Source organism: Scyliorhinus torazame, chromosome 20 (genome assembly GCF_047496885.1).
Source record: "Scyliorhinus torazame isolate Kashiwa2021f chromosome 20, sScyTor2.1, whole genome shotgun sequence".
NCBI classification, from domain to species: Eukaryota; Metazoa; Chordata; class Chondrichthyes; order Carcharhiniformes; family Scyliorhinidae; genus Scyliorhinus; species Scyliorhinus torazame.
Window position 1 is genome coordinate 27363648 of NC_092726.1, and position 18764 is coordinate 27382411.

General features: G+C 59.7%; 1 protein-coding gene across 1 annotated transcript in view; it reads right to left on the minus strand.

Annotated features, from left to right (window-relative positions):
- LOC140397019 (prosaposin-like) overlaps window positions 1-18764 on the minus strand; it is a 35019-nt gene that overhangs the window by 7622 nt on the left and 8633 nt on the right. The window contains exon 2 of the mRNA XM_072486052.1: window positions 2094-2269. Within this exon, the coding sequence (XP_072342153.1) occupies window positions 2094-2269 (176 nt within the window). The remainder of the gene's footprint in view (window positions 1-2093; window positions 2270-18764) is intronic.

The window sequence follows — 18764 nt, forward strand, 5'->3', positions numbered from 1 at the left end:
AGGAGGTGGTGGAAGCAGGGACGATAGTGACATTTAAGGGGCATCTTGACAAATACATGAATAGGATGGGAATAGTGGGATACGGACCCCGGAATTGTAGAAGATTGTAGTTTAGTCGGGCAGTATGGTCGGCATGGGCTTGGAGGGCCCAAGGGCCTGTCCCTGTGCTGTACATTTCTTTGTTCTTTGTCTCCGAGCTTTGACAAAGGGTTATCTGGACTCCAAACATTAGCTCTTTTCTCTCTCTACAGATGCTGCCTGACCTGCTGAGATTTTCCAGCATTTTCTCATTGTAACATAGGTGAATCTTGAGGAAGGAGCTCGTGATTCAAACCAAACCTGTTGGACTTTAACCTGGTGTTGTAAGACCTCTTACTGGACTCTGAAATGCCCTCTGAAATGGCCCAGCAAGCCGCTCAGTTCTAGGGTAATAGGGATGGGTGATAAATATGGGCCCAGCAAACGACCCCTCACCCCAGGGTTTTTTTTAAAAGCACACTAACCAATCAGTATTCTCTTCCAATCGAGTAAAAAGTGTTGTTTTCCCCTCATATTGGTATTCTTGCAAAGTGTGCAAGACGCAAAACGTCAACAGGTCTCTTTTTTACAGCAATATGATCCCTTTAGACTCCTTATTTCCTTTCTCTCTTACCTCTATTTGTGTCCATGGTCCAATAATCATGCACCTTATTGATATAAATTGGAAATGGACATCCGGTGTAGGCCATGGAGCGAGTGGTGGCACATTTGGTGGCTCCCCCTAAAGGTGGGTGTTGTTGGTCCTTCCCCACCTGTTTGGGGGGATTATTGAGGGCGTGTGAGCGCCCAGGGAAGGTAATACTCCCTGGCGGGATTGATGTCCGGATTAGAGGACGGGAAGTGCCACGAGAAAGAGCGAGCAGCTGGAGCAATCGTGGTGTGCCCCAGGTTAAATTGTTGGAGGGTTAGGGGGCAGCGTTACCCGCCCAGTGGTCGACGGAGCAGCTGGCAGAGTATTTAAGGAACAAGACAGCAGCGCAGGAAGGAGGCCTCGGAAGACCTGGCTGAGGTGGTGGAGCCGCTCAGAGCTGCGATTGAGAGAGTGAGGCAGAGGCTGGAGGCTCAGGGCCTAGCGATTCAGAAGGTGGAGGAGGCGGTGGGGGAGCAGGTGGGCCCTTTGGGGACGGTTTTGGACAGCAGCCAGAAGAAGCTGAGAGAGAAATTAGGGGACCTGGAGAATGGCTCCAGGAGGCAGGAATTGAGGATCATCGGGAAGCCTGAGGGCATCGAGGGAGCGGAGGCCGTCAACTATGTGGCGAGGATGCTGGAGTAGTTGATGGGGGAGGTGGCCTTTGATGGGCCTGTCGAGGTGGATCAGCGCTGAGGAGGAGGCCGCAGGCGGGGGAGGTGCCGAGGGTGACGGTGTGGCTGCACCGTTTCTTGGACAAAGGAAATATATTGAAATGGGAGCAGCAGACCAGGAGATGCACCAGGGAAGGGAGTGAGCTGTGGCTCTACCAGGACCTGGGTGGCATGATGGCGAAGAGGAGAGTTGGGTTCAAACGGGTAAAGGCTGCCCTCTTCAAGAATGGAGTGAAGTTTGGGGTTTGGTACCCTGCGGGTACAGGTACAAAATCAAGTTCGCCTTGAGCGGGTCAATGTCAGGGTTCGTCCGGAGATGGCAACCGTTCGTCGATGGGCGACTCGCCATTTATCTCGACTGTCTGCTTCCTGCCAGCTAGTTATCAATGAAAAGACCAAGGCCGGGCAAGAGGTCCAGGTGGAGGAAGAGTATTGGAGACCCGTGTAAGAATCCATTGTGAAGAGTGGAGGTCTCCTGTTCGAAGAGGTGAACATGGAGACAAACGCTATGTGGGTCTTTCCTAATTGGTTATCACCTTCGCTGACAGACCTACACTGCCAGGAGTGTTTGCTGGGCCCGCCTCAAGCACAACTCTAGTTTTGGAGGGAAGAATCTGGCATTGTGCTGTTTCACATTTCAATCAGACATTCTTCATCCAATTCACAGATTTGCCACATCCTGGTCCCTGCACATTATCTGATCTCAACGCGGTCCACAGAAGCCCTTTCAACTTCCCCTTACAAGAACTCACCATCGACTTGGAGACATCAGAATACGGGTTGCAGGCTTCAGACAGAATCGCGTCCACTTTTGCGCCCTGCTTCCAAGCTGACCAGAGACGAAGCATTATTTCCTCACATGTATCACAGTCCATCAGAGGCAGCAGTCTTTTGTGGGAATGGGGGAGAGGTTCAGATTGAGCTCCGCCTGGGGAAATACGCACATCAAAGCAAGTGAACGAGAGAAATTGTTGTGATCAGCCTCGGATGGGTTCATTGGCCAATCCTGAACCGGGCTAAACTAATTTGAAAGCTTTGTGTTGAAGCCACATCACTGGGAGAAATTCACATACTTTCTAATTTCACGATATGTGCTGCAAGCGGAGCTCACCGATTTAAACCAACGACAAAACGGTGGCATGAGAACAAGCTTACTTGTTTTTAAAAACATTGCATCGAGGTATTTTTGGTTTTACAACGACAAAATAAACAATGTACATGAGTCTATAAAGATAGTGCAAAAAGCCGTCTCCCTTCCTTACAGGTTGATGCACAATCAATAACTCTCGAGACAAGGAGAGTCATACTAATCGGCTTTAATCAGCTAGAACTGTACCCAGCAGCTTCGATACAGAAAGTGAAGGCTGCTGGGACGGCATGGGTTCTTATACCCCGCTTCTCAGGGCGGGGCTACGTATGTTGGCCAGTGGTAGACTCCTAGGTCTAGCCAATGGGCACGAACTTCTTCACCCAAAGGGTTGTGAATCTATGGAATTCCTTGCCCAGTGAAGCAGTCGAGGCTCCTACATTAAATGTTTTTAAGATAAAGATAGATAGTTTTTTGAAGAATAAAGGGATTAAGGGTTATGGTGTTCGGGCCGGAAAGTGGAGCTGAGTCCACAAAAGATCAGCCATGATCTCATTGAATGGCGGAGCAGGCTCGAGGGGCCAGATGGTCTACTCCTGCTCCTAGTTCTTATGTTCTTATGTACCTCTCAGGTACTGCAATACCTGGTATTACCACACAGGTCCCACCTTTATTAGCCCCCTACTCTAAGCTAAACGAACCACCACCCCCTTTTGCGAATGATTTATTTTCCGCGAAGAAGTCGATGAACGGTTGCCATCTCCGGACGAACTCTGACATTGACCGTCTCAGGGCGAACTTGATTTTCTCCAGACAGAGAAAGCTCGCCATGTCCGATCGCCAGGTCTCCGACTTCGGGGGCTTTGAGTCCCTCCAAGCTAATAGTATCCGTCTCCGGGCTACCAGGGAGGCATAGGCCAGAACGCCTGCCTCTTTCTCCTCCTGGATTCCCGGATCTTCCGACACCCCGAAAATCGCCACCTCTGGACTCGGCGCCACCCTTGTCTTTAACACCGTGGACGTGACCTCCCCAAACACCTGCCAGAATCCCCTAAGCTTCGGGCAGGCCCAGAACATGTGAGGACAAGCTTACATTTAATCATCGCGTGGTTAGGACCTGAAACGCACTTCCCAAGAGTGTGGTGGAGGCAGATTCAATCCAGGCCTTCAAAAGAGAATTATTTGAGGGGAATAAATTGCAGGGCTACGGGCGAGAGACCATACCAGCCTCCCCGAACAGGCACCGGAATGTGGCGACTAGGGGCTTTTCACAGTAACTTCATTTGAAGCCTACTTGTGACAATAAGCCATTTTCATTCAGATAGGGGAGTGAGGCTAGCTGAATTACTCTTGCTGCTGCTGCTCATATGGTTATCAAAATGGTCTCCTGTTTTGTAACCATTTAGTAATTCTGTATCAAAGGGACACAATGCATCCTATTACCAGTGTAGTGGCTTAGAAGACAGATATTTTTAGGAAGAAATAAACTCCAGACGATTAACCACTTTTTGATATATCTCAATTCTGTCCAGAAATATCAAATTGCCCCATGAACGTATTTGTAGTGTCTATTTGTGACTGGCCCTTTCCTGTAACCTATTTCACAATGTGTACGCCCGGAGAATGAAGTCTGACCGTAGGGGCGCGATTCTACGGAAAAACTTCCAAGTGTGGTAGCGAGTGGAGAATTGCCGAAACCGGCGACGCAATTGAATGTTAATTAGTCCACTTAACGAGACCCCACGGGCTTCTCACCGCAAATAACGCCTCGCCAGCTGATTCGCCGACGCTCGGCAGCCCCTCCCCCCGCTAACGCTGGCGAGCAGCACTTAAACTGCACTTGCTCAATCAACCTCAGCCAGCTCGCAGAAACGGTGCCGAGGAGACGAGCCCCAAGATTTGGCGATGCTGACCTGGGGAGGCTCCTGGACGAGGTGGAGACCCAGAGGGATGTCCTGTTCCCCCCCCGAGGGGTGTCAGAAGGTGAGCCACAAAGGCAGCCAGTGCGTCCTGGGATGAGGTGGTGGCAGCATTCAGCTACAACAGCATGACCATGAGGACTGGCCAGCAGTGCAGGAAGAAGGTTAACGACCGACACCAGGCAGCACGGCTAAGTAGGCACCACTCCTCCCCCAAGGCAGTATCCAGCCCCTCAACTCTCCACATTACCCCCAGCAACACCCCTCCCCCTAACTCTTCACCACCCCCCCCCCCGATCTCCCACCACTGTGGACCACACCTGTGGCTAACGATGCCCTCTCTGTGTCTCCTCAGTAAAGGCTCTTCACAATCGGCAGGAGAGGGCCCAGGCTGGTGTGCCAGACATAAGGGGCGGGATTCTCCGACACAGCGCCCGGTCAGAGAATCCCCGGGGGAAGGCGCGAATCCCGCCCCCGCACCCCCCCCCCCCACCTCCCCGCCCCGCCCCACCGCCGGCTGCCCGGTTCTCCGGCACCATTTTCTGAGGGCCGCCGGGATTCCCGCCAGGCCGGTCGGGGGCCGTTGACAGCAGCCCCCCAGCGATTGACCAGGCCTCGATGGGCCGAGCGGCCGGAACGTTTGGCCCAGTCCCGCCGGCGTGAATTACTGCCCTCACACAAGGTGGGACCTGGCAGGTAAGTGTGCGGGGGCCGTCCTGGGGAGGGGGGGGGGGGGTGCCACGGTGGCCTGGTCCGCGATCGGGGCCTACCGATCCTGCAGGCGGGCTGGGTCCGTAGGGGCCTCCTTTCCTCGGCGCTGGGTCCCTGTACGTATCTGCCATATTGCCCGGATATCGGTATGGGGGAGGCTCCCAGTGACTTTCAAGATGGCGGTCGCACTCAAGGTTTATGCCATGGGGTCCTCCCAGTCGCCGAGTGGGGACCTGTCCGGCATTTCACAGGGCCCAGCGCACAGGTGCATCCGTGCCGTCACAGACGCCCTATATGCCCAGGCGGACCAGTACATCCAGTACCATGTGGACCGTGTCAGGATGCCCGGGCAGCGGGGTTCGCTGCCGTCGCCGGGCTGCACCGGGTCCAGGGGGTGATCGACGGGATGCATGTCACCCTATGGCTACCGGTGGATAACAGGCCGCAATTCACAAACAGAAAGGGCGACCACTCGATGAGGATCCAGCTGGTCTGCCACCAGCAGATGCACATTATGCCCGTCTGCGCCCGCTACCCGGGCAGTGTGCCCAACACATTCACACTGGCACACTCGGTGATCCCCGACATCTTTGAGGGGCACCAAGCCCTGGTTGCGGGGCTGGTTGCTGGGCGACAGGGGTTATCCACTGTGGTCGTGGCTGATGACACCTATCCGGAGGCCACAGACCGACGCGGAGACCCGCTACAACGGCGCCCATACCGCGACCAGGGGTGTGGTCGAGTGGTGCTTCGCAGTCCTGAAGATGCGCTTCAGGTGCCTGAACCGCTCTGAAGGGGCCCCCCAGTACCAGGCTAGGAGGGTGGCTTCCTCCACAATATAGCCCAGCAGAGGAGAGATGGATCAAGGAGGATGAGGAGGCAGGGCAGCCTCGACCGACGAGGAGGATGAGGGGGAGGGCGATCTTTTGTTACCTTACTGTAGTGTGTTTGGTCGCACGACTGTGACATCAGCATAGTTCCAGCCTTGTGCTATTAATCTGAGATCCGTGACAAAATTAGAGATTGTCTCGGCGTTTCTTTGGAACCTGTTGCGCAGGTTAAATCTTTCCAGGATTTCATTAGACTGTATCTTACAGTGTTCTTCATATTTTGTGAGTTTTGTCTTCATTTTCGACGTAAGTGAAAGGGTTATAAATGTCTACAGCTTGCTGGCCTGCCCTTGCTAGTAGCAGCGCAATCTTTCTCTCGTCGGAGGCTGTGTTTAAGTCAGTAGCTGCCATGTATATTTGGAACTGTTGTTGAAACATTGTCCAGTTACTATTTAAGTGACCGGTCGTTTTCAGCTGCCGTGGAGCTTGCACGTGTTCCATCACGTCGGTTGGTTGACTAGGATCCAAATGCTGCAAAGTCTTCCACAGTCTTTCTTTTCTCGAATGTAATCTAGCTAGTATTGTTTGTTTAAAGCCAGCCTGGTACCATCTTTTGCTACCTTACTGTAGTGTGCTTGGCAGCACTACTGTGTGTAACATGCATTACTCAATCCAGTTGCGGCAGAGGCTTTCTGCACCTTGATGAAGAAGGCTCGAAGTCGTCCAGAGGTATTGAAAGGTTTATTGAGTAACAGAATTTCACAACTGCGTGAGTTCTTTTAGATCAATGCCAGTAGAAAGGTTACAACGTTTATATACAGTAGCTATGTCTGACCACACTAGTAGCCCTGAGCTAGATCTATGCTCCTGCTCTTGTCACAGTCTAATCACCAAGGGAGACGCTTGCGTCTGCTTTTATACCCGCCAGTGCTGCCCCCTAGTGATCTTTCAATTTCCCATTAACCCATTGTACATACCCCTGTAAAGATCACTACAGGGGACAATGAGTGAGACATGGGGCCTGGGCAGGGACGGGAGGCCGCACAACGCCATTGCCAAGGCCAATGACCACGGGACGCCCACGTTTGACCGACTGGGGGGTTTGTTGGCCAGGGGCGCGGACATCCCAGACCCATACCCCCTCACCTCCCACACCACTAAACCACCCACATGCACATCCTCTCCATGACACATACCTGGGGCCCTTCGAGCCGGGGGCACTGGGTTGGCAGTGACAGCGGGTCTGGTCCATGGCATGGAGGATGATGACAGCCCGCTCTGCGATGAGCTCCGAGCTCCACATGGTTGGACAATGCCTGACTCATGCCCACCTGGGTGATCCCTGCATGCGAGCTGGCCAGTCCATCACACAGTCCCGTCGAATCCCAGGGATAGGGGTGATGGGGATGGTTGGGACTGGGGGCTGGGAGGAGGGGGGCACGGTCCACCCAGTAGGCCTCACTCGTCCCCCATCCCCCACACCCATCAGACAGAGGCAGCTATCAACGGTGTTAACAAGTGTTTATTGTGAACAAATATATACAGTCTGTGCCCGAGCCCCTATAACTCAACTGTGCCCTCCACCCGTGCCAACTTAACTGGTTCAACTTTCTGTCCTTAGGGGCCCTAACACTACGCCTAGGTGGTTCCCCAGACGGTACAGCAGGAGTGGAAGCAGCCTGCTGTGACTCCTGCCCTGCGCCAAGGGACCCTGGGACAACCCGGCCTGGATAGGCCCGGCTGCTGCTCGGGCGTCCCGGGTGGCGTTGTGCTGCCCTGATCTGCCCGCTGCCCACCAAATGCACCAGGAACAGGGAGGGGGGTCGGGAGTGGGTCCGAGGTGCTGCGCTGTTCCAGCACCTCCTCCTCCCTCGGCTGCCCGATGCACCCCGGGCGACTCCATGGGATGGGGAGGGGGGGGCCTGAGGCTCCCCCCCCTCCGCCACCTGGCACTGCCAGTCCTGGAGGCCCACTCTGGTCTCGACCAGGGTCTGCACATTAGTGGCCATGGAGTACAGGGAATGGCCCATCTCCGTCTGGGACTGTGTCACCACACTGAGGGTCTGTGCCACATCCGCCAGTGACTAGGCCACGTCCCTCTGGGTGTCGGCCACATCAGCCAGTGACTAGGCCACGTCCCTCTGGCTGTGGGCCACATCAGCCAGTGACTAGGCCGCATCCCTCTGGGTCTGTGCCACATCAGCCAGTGACTGGGCCGCGTCCCTCTGGGTGTGGGCCACATCAGCCAGTGACTAGGCCGCATCCCTCTGGGTGTGTGCCACATCAGCCAGTGACTAGGCCACGTCCCTCTGGGTGTGGGCCACATCAGCCAGTGACTGGACCGCGTCCCTCTGGCAGTAGGCCACATCAGCCAGTGACTAGGCCGCATCCCTCTGGGTCTGTGCCACATCAGCCAGTGACTGGGCCGTGTCCCTCTGGGTGTGGGCCACATCAGCCAGTGACTAGGCCGCATCCCTCTGGGTCTGTGCCACATCAGCCAGTGACTAGGCCACGTCCCTCTGGGTGTGGGCCACATCAGCCAGTGACTAGGCCGCATCCCTCTGGGTCTGTGCCACATCAGCCAGTGACTAGGCCGCGTCCCTCTGGGTGTGGGTCACATCAGCCAGTGACTAGGCCGCATCCCTCTTGGTCTGTGCCACATCAGCCAGTGACTAGGCCGCGTCCCTCTGGGTCTGTGCCACATCAGCCAGTGACTAGGCCGCGTCCCTCTGGGTGTGGGCCACATCAGCCAGTGACTATGCCGCGTCCCTCTGGGTCTGTGCCACATCAGCCAGTGACTAGGCCGCGTCACTCTGGGTGTGGGCCACATCAGCCAGTGATTAGGCCGCGTCCCTCTGGGTGTGGGCCACATCAGCCAGTGACTAGGCCGCCTCCCTCTGGGTGTGGGCCACATCAGCCAGTGACTAGGCCGCGTCCCTCTGGGTGTGGGCCACATCAGCCAGTGACTAGGCCGCGTCCCTCTGGGTCTGTGCCACATCAGCCAGTGACTAGGCCGCGTCCCTCTGGGTGTGGGCCACATCAACCAGTGGCTAGGCCGCGTCACTCTGGGTCTGTGCCACATCAGCCAGTGACTAGGCCGCGTCCCTCTGGGTGTGGGCCACATCAGCCAGTGACTAGGCCACGTCCCTCTGGGTGTGGGCCACATCAGCCAGTGACTAGGCCGCGTCCCTCTGGGTGTGGGCCACATCAGCCAGTGACTAGGCCGCATCCCTCTGGGCGTGTGCCACATCAGCCAGTGACTAGGCCACGTCCCTCTGGGTGTGGGCCACATCAGCCAGTGACTGGACCGCGTCCCTCTGGCAGTAGGCCACATCAGCCAGTGACTAGGCCGCATCCCTCTGGGTCTGTGCCACATCAGCCAGTGACTGGGCCGTGTCCCTCTGGGTGTGGGCCACATCAGCCAGTGACTAGGCCGCATCCCTCTGGGTCTGTGCCACATCAGCCAGTGACTAGGCCACGTCCCTCTGGGTGTGGGCCACATCAGCCAGTGACTAGGCCGCATCCCTCTGGGTCTGTGCCACATCAGCCAGTGACTAGGCCGCGTCCCTCTGGGTGTGGGTCACATCAGCCAGTGACTAGGCCGCATCCCTCTTGGTCTGTGCCACATCAGCCAGTGACTAGGCCGCGTCCCTCTGGGTCTGTGCCACATCAGCCAGTGACTAGGCCGCGTCCCTCTGGGTGTGGGCCACATCAGCCAGTGACTATGCCGCGTCCCTCTGGGTCTGTGCCACATCAGCCAGTGACTAGGCCGCGTCACTCTGGGTGTGGGCCACATCAGCCAGTGACTAGGCCACGTCCCTCTGGCTGTGGGCCACATCAGCCAGTGACTAGGCCGCATCCCTCTGGGTCTGTGCCACATCAGCCAGTGACTGGGCCGCGTCCCTCTGGGTGTGGGCCACATCAGCCAGTGACTAGGCCGCATCCCTCTGGGTGTGTGCCACATCAGCCAGTGACTAGGCCACGTCCCTCTGGGTGTGGGCCACATCAGCCAGTGACTAGGCCGCATCCCTCTGGGTCTGTGCCACATCAGCCAGTGACTGGGCCGTTTCCCTCTGGGTGTGGGCCACATCAGCCAGTGACTAGGCCGCATCCCTCTGGGTCTGTGCCACATCAGCCAGTGACTAGGCCACGTCCCTCTGGGTGTGGGCCACATCAGCCAGTGACTAGGCCGCGTCCCTCTGGGTAATGGCCACATCAGCCAGTGACTAGGCCGCGTCCCTCTGGGTGTGGGCCACATCAGCCAGTGACTGGGCCACGTCCCTCTGGGTCTGTGCCACATCAGCCAGTGACTAGGCCGCGTCCCTCTGGGTGTGGGCCACATCAGCCAGTGGCTAGGCCGCGTCACTCTGGGTCTGTGCCACATCAGCCAGTGACTAGGCCGCGTCACTCTGGGTGTGGGCCACATCAGCCAGTGACTGGGCTGCGTCCCTCTGGGTGTGGGCCACATCAGCCAGTGACTAGGCCGCGTCCCTCTGGGTCTGTGCCACATCAGCCAGTGACTGGGCCGCGTCCCTCTGGGTGTGGGCCACATCAGCCAGTGACTAGGCCCCGTCCCTCTGGGTGTGTGCCACATCAGCCAGTGACTAGGCCACGTCCCTCTGGGTGTGGGCCACATCAGCCAGTGACTAGGCCACGTCCCTCTGGCTGTGGGCCACATCAGCCAGTGACTAGGCCGCATCCCTCTGGGTCTGTGCCACATCAGCCAGTGACTGGGCCGTGTCCCTCTGGGTGTGGGCCACATCAGCCAGTGACTAGGCCGCGTCCCTCTGGGTCTGTGCCACATCAGCCAGTGACTGGGCCGCGTCCCTCTGGGTGTGGGCCACATCAGCCAGTGACTAGGCCGCATCCCTCTGGGTGTGTGCCACATCAGCCAGTGACTAGGCCATGTCCCTCTGGGTGTGGGCCACATCAGCCAGTGACTGGACCGCGTCCCTCTGGCAGTAGGCCACATCAGCCAGTGACTAGGCCGCATCCCTCTGGGTCTGTGCCACATCAGCCAGTGACTGGGCCGTGTCCCTCTGGGTGTGGGCCACATCAGCCAGTGACTAGGCCGCATCCCTCTGGGTCTGTGCCACATCAGCCAGTGACTAGGCCACGTCCCTCTGGGTGTGGGCCACATCAGCCAGTGACTAGGCCGCATCCCTCTGGGTCTGTGCCACATCAGCCAGTGTCTAGGCCGCGTTCCTCTGGGTGTGGGTCACATCAGCCAGTGACTAGGCCGCATCCCTCTTGGTCTGTGCCACATCAGCCAGTGACTAGGCCGCGTCCCTCTGGGTCTGTGCCACATCAGCCAGTGACTAGGCCGCGTCCCTCTGGGTGTGGGCCACATCAGCCAGTGACTATGCCGATTCCCTCTGGGTCTGTGCCACATCAGCCAGTGACTAGGCCGCGTTACTCTGGGTGTGGGCCACATCAGCCAGTGACTAGGCCGCGTCCCTCTGGGTGTGGGCCACATCAGCCAGTGACTAGGCCGCCTCCCTCTGGGTGTGGGCCACATCAGCCAGTGATTAGGCCGCGTCCCTCTGGGTGTGGGCCACATCAGCCAGTGACTAGGCCGCGTCCCTCTGGGTCTGTGCCACATCAGCCAGTGACTAGGCCGCGTCCCTCTGGGTGTGGGCCACATCAACCAGTGGCTAGGCCGCGTCACTCTGGGTCTGTGCCACATCAGCCAGTTACTAGGCCGCGTCACTCTGGGTGTGGGCCACATCAGCCAGTGACTAGGCCATGTCCCTCTGGGTGTGGGCCACATCAGCCAGTGACTAGGCCGCGTCCCTCTGGCTATGGGCCACATCAGCCAGTGACTAGGCCGCATCCCTCTGGGTCTGTGCCACATCAGCCAGTGACTGGGCCGCGTCCCTCTGGGTGTGGGCCACATCAGCCAGTGACTAGGCCGCGTCCCTCTGGGTCTGTGCCACATCAGCCAGTGACTGGGCCGCGTCCCTCTGGGTGTGGGCCACATCAGCCAGTGACTAGGCCGCGTCCCTCTGGGTGTGTGCCACATCAGCCAGTGACTAGGCCACGTCCCTCTGGGTGTGGGTTACATCAGCCTGTGACTGGACCGCGTCCCTCTGGCAGTGGGCCACATCAGCCAGTGACTAGGCCGCATCCCTCTGGGTCTGTGCCACATCAGCCAGTGACTGGGCCGCGTCCCTCTGGGTGTGGGCCACATCAACCAGTGACTAGGCCGCATCCCTCTGGGTCTGTGCCACATCAGCCAGTGACTAGGCCACGTCCCTCTGGGTGTGGGCCACATCAGCCAGTGACTAGGCCGCATCCCTCTGGGTCTGTGCCACATCAGCCAGTGACTAGGCCGCGTCCCTCTGGTTGTGGGTCACATCAGCCAGTGACTAGGCCGCATCCCTCTTGGTCTGTGCCACATCAGCCAGTGACTAGGCCGTGTCCCTCTGGGTCTGTGCCACATCAGCCAGTGACTAGGCCGCGTCCCTCTGGGTCTGTGCCACATCAGCCAGTGACTAGGCCGCGTCCCTCTGGGTCTGTGCCACATCAGCCAGTGACTAGGCCGCGTCCCTCTGGGTGTGGGTCACATCAGCCAGTGACTAGGCCGCATCCCTCTTGGTCTGTGCCACATCAGCCAGTGACTAGACCGTGTCCCTCTGGGTCTGTGCCACATCAGCCAGTGACTAGGCCGCGTCCCTCTGGGTGTGGGCCACATCAGCCAGTGACTAGGCCGCGTCCCTCTGGGTCTGTGCCACATCAGCCAGTGACTAGGCCGCGTCCCTCTGGGTCTGTGTCACATCAGCCAGTGACTGGGCCGTGTCCCTCTGGGTGTGGGCCACATCAGCCAGTGACTAGGCCGCATCCCTCTGGGTCTGTGCCACATCAGCCAGTGACTAGGCCACGTCCCTCTGGGTGTGGGCCACATCAGCCAGTGACTAGGCCGCATCCCTCTGGGTCTGTGCCACATCAGCCAGTGACTAGGCCGCGTTCCTCTGGGTGTGGGTCACATCAGCCAGTGACTAGGCCGCATCCCTCTTGGTCTGTGCCACATCAGCCAGTGACTAGGCCGCGTCCCTCTGGGTCTGTGCCACATCAGCCAGTGACTAGGCCGCGTCCCTCTGGGTGTGGGCCACATCAGCCAGTGACTATGCCGCGTCCCTCTGGGTCTGTGCCACATCAGCCAGTGACTAGGCCGCGTTACTCTAGGTGTGGGCCACATCAGCCAGTGACTAGGCCGCGTCCCTCTGGGTGTGGGCCACATCAGCCAGTGACTAGGCCGCCTCCCTCTGGGTGTGGGCCACATCAGCCAGTGATTAGGCCGCGTCCCTTTGGGTGTGGGCCACATCAGCCAGTGACTAGGCCGCGTCCCTCTGGGTCTGTGCCACATCAGCCAGTGACTAGGCCGCGTCCCTCTGGGTGTGGGCCACATCAACCAGTGGCTAGGCCGCGTCACTCTGGGTCTGTGCCACATCAGCCAGTTACTAGGCCGCGTCACTCTGGGTGTGGGCCACATCAGCCAGTGACTAGGCCATGTCCCTCTGGGTGTGGGCCACATCAGCCAGTGACTAGGCCGCGTCCCTCTGGCTATGGGCCACATCAGCCAGTGACTAGACCGCATCCCTCTGGGTCTGTGCCACATCAGCCAGTGACTGGGCCGCGTCCCTCTGGGTGTGGGCCACATCAGCCAGTGACTAGGCCGCGTCCCTCTGGGTCTGTGCCACATCAGCCAGTGACTGGGCCGCGTCCCTCTGGGTGTGGGCCACATCAGCCAGTGACTAGGCCGCGTCCCTCTGGGTGTGTGCCACATCAGCCAGTGACTAGGCCACGTCCCTCTGGGTGTGGGTTACATCAGCCTGTGACTGGACCGCGTCCCTCTGGCAGTGGGCCACATCAGCCAGTGACTAGGCCGCGTCCCTCTGGGTGTGGGCCACATCAGCCAGTGACTGGGCCGCGTCCCTCTGGGTGTGGGCCACATCAACCAGTGACTAGGCCGCATCCCTCTGGGTCTGTGCCACATCAGCCAGTGACTAGGCCACGTCCCTCTGGGTGTGGGCCACATCAGCCAGTGACTAGGCCGCATCCCTCTGGGTCTGTGCCACATCAGCCAGTGACTAGGCCACGTCCCTCTGGGTGTGGGCCACATCAGCCAGTGACTAGGCCGCATCCCTCTGGGTCTGTGCCACATCAGCCAGTGACTAGGCCGTGTCCCTCTGGGTGTGGGTCACATCAGCCAGTGACTAGGCCGCATCCCTCTTGGTCTGTGCCACATCAGCCAGTGACTAGGCCGCGTCCCTCTGGGTCTGTGCCACATCAGCCAGTGACTAGGCCGCGTCCCTCTGGGTCTGTGCCACATCAGCCAGTGACTAGGCCGCGTCCCTCTGGGTCTGTGCCACATCAGCCAGTGACTAGGCCGCGTCCCTCTGGGTGTGGGTCACATCAGCCAGTGACTAGGCCGCATCCCTCTTGGTCTGTGCCACATCAGCCAGTGACTAGACCGTGTCCCTCTGGGTCTGTGCCACATCAGCCAGTGACTAGGCCGCGTCCCTCTGGGTGTGGGCCACATCAGCCAGTGACTAGGCCGCGTCCCTCTGGGTCTGTGCCACATCAGCCAGTGACTAGGCCGCGTCCCTCTGGGTCTGTGCCACATCAGCCAGTGACTAGGCCGCATCACTCTGGGTGTGGGCCACATCAGCCAGTGACTAGGCCGCGTCCCTCTGGGTGTGGGCCACATCAGCCAGTGACTAGGCCGCGTCCCTCTGGGTAATGGCCACATCAGCCAGTGACTAGGCCGCGTCCCTCTGGGTGTGGGCCACATCAGCCAGTGACTGGGCCACGTCCCTCTGGGTCTGTGCCACATCAGCCAGTGACCAAGCCGCGTCCCTCTGGGTGTGGGCCACATCAGCCAGTTGCTAGGCCGCGTCACTCTGGGTCTGTGCCACATCAGCCAGTGACTAGGCCACGTCACTCTGGGTGTGGGCCACATCAGCCAGTGACTAGGCCACGTCCCTCTGGGTGTGGGGCACATCAGCCAGTGACTAGGCCGCGTCCCTCTGGGTGTAGGCCACATCAGCCAGTGACTGGGCCGCGTCCCTCTGGGTGTGGGCCACATCAGCCAGTGACTAGGCCGCGTCCCTCTGGGTGTGGGCCACATCAGCCAGTGACTAGGCCGCGTCCCGCTCGGTGTGGGCCACATCAGCCAGTGACTAAGCCGCGTCCCCCTGGGTGTGGGCCACATCAGCCAATGACCAGGCCGCGTCCCTCTGGGTGTGGGCCACATCAGCCAGTGACTAGGCCGCGTCCCTCTGTGTGTGGGCCACATCAGCCAGTGACTAGGCCGCATCCCTCTGGGTCTGTGCCACATCAGCCAGTGACTAGGCCACGTCCCTCTGGGTGTGGGCCACATCAGCCAGTGACTAGGCCGCATCCCTCTGGGTCTGTGCCACATCAGCCAGTGACTAGGCCGCGTCCCTCTGGGTGTGGGTCACATCAGCCAGTGACTAGGCCGCATCCCTCTTGGTCTGTGCCACATCAGCCAGTGACTAGGCCGCGTCCCTCTGGGTCTGTGCCACATCAGCCAGTGACTAGGCCGCGTCCCTCTGGGTGTGGGCCACATCAGCCAGTGACTATGCCGCGTCCCTCTGGGTCTGTGCCACATCAGCCAGTGACTAGGCCGCGTCACTCTGGGTGTGGGCCACATCAGCCAGTGACTAGGCCACGTCCCTCTGGCTGTGGGCCACATCAGCCAGTGACTAGGCCGCATCCCTCTGGGTCTGTGCCACATCAGCCAGTGACTGGGCCGCGTCCCTCTGGGTGTGGGCCACATCAGCCAGTGACTAGGCCGCATCCCTCTGGGTGTGTGCCACATCAGCCAGTGACTAGGCCACGTCCCTCTGGGTGTGGGCCACATCAGCCAGTGACTAGGCCGCATCCCTCTGGGTCTGTGCCACATCAGCCAGTGACTGGGCCGTTTCCCTCTGGGTGTGGGCCACATCAGCCAGTGACTAGGCCGCATCCCTCTGGGTCTGTGCCACATCAGCCAGTGACTAGGCCACGTCCCTCTGGGTGTGGGCCACATCAGCCAGTGACTAGGCCGCGTCCCTCTGGGTAATGGCCACATCAGCCAGTGACTAGGCCGCGTCCCTCTGGGTGTGGGCCACATCAGCCAGTGACTGGGCCACGTCCCTCTGGGTCTGTGCCACATCAGCCAGTGACTAGGCCGCGTCCCTCTGGGTGTGGGCCACATCAGCCAGTGGCTAGGCCGCGTCACTCTGGGTCTGTGCCACATCAGCCAGTGACTAGGCCGCGTCACTCTGGGTGTGGGCCACATCAGCCAGTGACTGGGCTGCGTCCCTCTGGGTGTGGGCCACATCAGCCAGTGACTAGGCCGCGTCCCTCTGGGTCTGTGCCACATCAGCCAGTGACTGGGCCGCGTCCCTCTGGGTGTGGGCCACATCAGCCAGTGACTAGGCCCCGTCCCTCTGGGTGTGTGCCACATCAGCCAGTGACTAGGCCACGTCCCTCTGGGTGTGGGCCACATCAGCCAGTGACTAGGCCACGTCCCTCTGGCTGTGGGCCACATCAGCCAGTGACTAGGCCGCATCCCTCTGGGTCTGTGCCACATCAGCCAGTGACTGGGCCGTGTCCCTCTGGGTGTGGGCCACATCAGCCAGTGACTAGGCCGCGTCCCTCTGGGTCTGTGCCACATCAGCCAGTGACTGGGCCGCGTCCCTCTGGGTGTGGGCCACATCAGCCAGTGACTAGGCCGCATCCCTCTGGGTGTGTGCCACATCAGCCAGTGACTAGGCCATGTCCCTCTGGGTGTGGGCCACATCAGCCAGTGACTGGACCGCGTCCCTCTGGCAGTAGGCCACATCAGCCAGTGACTAGGCCGCATCCCTCTGGGTCTGTGCCACATCAGCCAGTGACTGGGCCGTGTCCCTCTGGGTGTGGGCCACATCAGCCAGTGACTAGGCCGCATCCCTCTGGGTCTGTGCCACATCAGCCAGTGACTAGGCCACGTCCCTCTGGGTGTGGGCCACATCAGCCAGTGACTAGGCCGCATCCCTCTGGGTCTGTGCCACATCAGCCAGTGTCTAGGCCGCGTTCCTCTGGGTGTGGGTCACATCAGCCAGTGACTAGGCCGCATCCCTCTTGGTCTGTGCCACATCAGCCAGTGACTAGGCCGCGTCCCTCTGGGTCTGTGCCACATCAGCCAGTGACTAGGCCGCGTCCCTCTGGGTGTGGGCCACATCAGCCAGTGACTATGCCGATTCCCTCTGGGTCTGTGCCACATCAGCCAGTGACTAGGCCGCGTTACTCTGGGTGTGGGCCACATCAGCCAGTGACTAGGCCGCGTCCCTCTGGGTGTGGGCCACATCAGCCAGTGACTAGGCCGCCTCCCTCTGGGTGTGGGCCACATCAGCCAGTGATTAGGCCGCGTCCCTCTGGGTGTGGGCCACATCAGCCAGTGACTAGGCCGCGTCCCTCTGGGTCTGTGCCACATCAGCCAGTGACTAGGCCGCGTCCCTCTGGGTGTGGGCCACATCAACCAGTGGCTAGGCCGCGTCACTCTGGGTCTGTGCCACATCAGCCAGTTACTAGGCCGCGTCACTCTGGGTGTGGGCCACATCAGCCAGTGACTAGGCCATGTCCCTCTGGGTGTGGGCCACATCAGCCAGTGACTAGGCCGCGTCCCTCTGGCTATGGGCCACATCAGCCAGTGACTAGGCCGCATCCCTCTGGGTCTGTGCCACATCAGCCAGTGACTGGGCCGCGTCCCTCTGGGTGTGGGCCACATCAGCCAGTGACTAGGCCGCGTCCCTCTGGGTCTGTGCCACATCAGCCAGTGACTGGGCCGCGTCCCTCTGGGTGTGGGCCACATCAGCCAGTGACTAGGCCGCGTCCCTCTGGGTGTGTGCCACATCAGCCAGTGACTAGGCCACGTCCCTCTGGGTGTGGGTTACATCAGCCTGTGACTGGACCGCGTCCCTCTGGCAGTGGGCCACATCAGCCAGTGACTAGGCCGCATCCCTCTGGGTCTGTGCCACATCAGCCAGTGACTGGGCCGCGTCCCTCTGGGTGTGGGCCACATCAACCAGTGACTAGGCCGCATCCCTCTGGGTCTGTGCCACATCAGCCAGTGACTAGGCCACGTCCCTCTGGGTGTGGGCCACATCAGCCAGTGACTAGGCCGCATCCCTCTGGGTCTGTGCCACATCAGCCAGTGACTAGGCCGCGTCCCTCTGGTTGTGGGTCACATCAGCCAGTGACTAGGCCGCATCCCTCTTGGTCTGTGCCACATCAGCCAGTGACTAGGCCGTGTCCCTCTGGGTCTGTGCCACATCAGCCAGTGACTAGGCCGCGTCCCTCTGGGTCTGTGCCACATCAGCCAGTGACTAGGCCGCGTCCCTCTGGGTCTGTGCCACATCAGCCAGTGACTAGGCCGCGTCCCTCTGGGTGTGGGTCACATCAGCCAGTGACTAGGCCGCATCCCTCTTGGTCTGTGCCACATCAGCCAGTGACTAGACCGTGTCCCTCTGGGTCTGTGCCACATCAGCCAGTGACTAGGCCGCGTCCCTCTGGGTGTGGGCCACATCAGCCAGTGACTAGGCCGCGTCCCTCTGGGTCTGTGCCACATCAGCCAGTGACTAGGCCGCGTCCCTCTGGGTCTGTGTCACATCAGCCAGTGACTGGGCCGTGTCCCTCTGGGTGTGGGCCACATCAGCCAGTGACTAGGCCGCATCCCTCTGGGTCTGTGCCACATCAGCCAGTGACTAGGCCACGTCCCTCTGGGTGTGGGCCACATCAGCCAGTGACTAGGCCGCATCCCTCTGGGTCTGTGCCACATCAGCCAGTGACTAGGCCGCGTTCCTCTGGGTGTGGGTCACATCAGCCAGT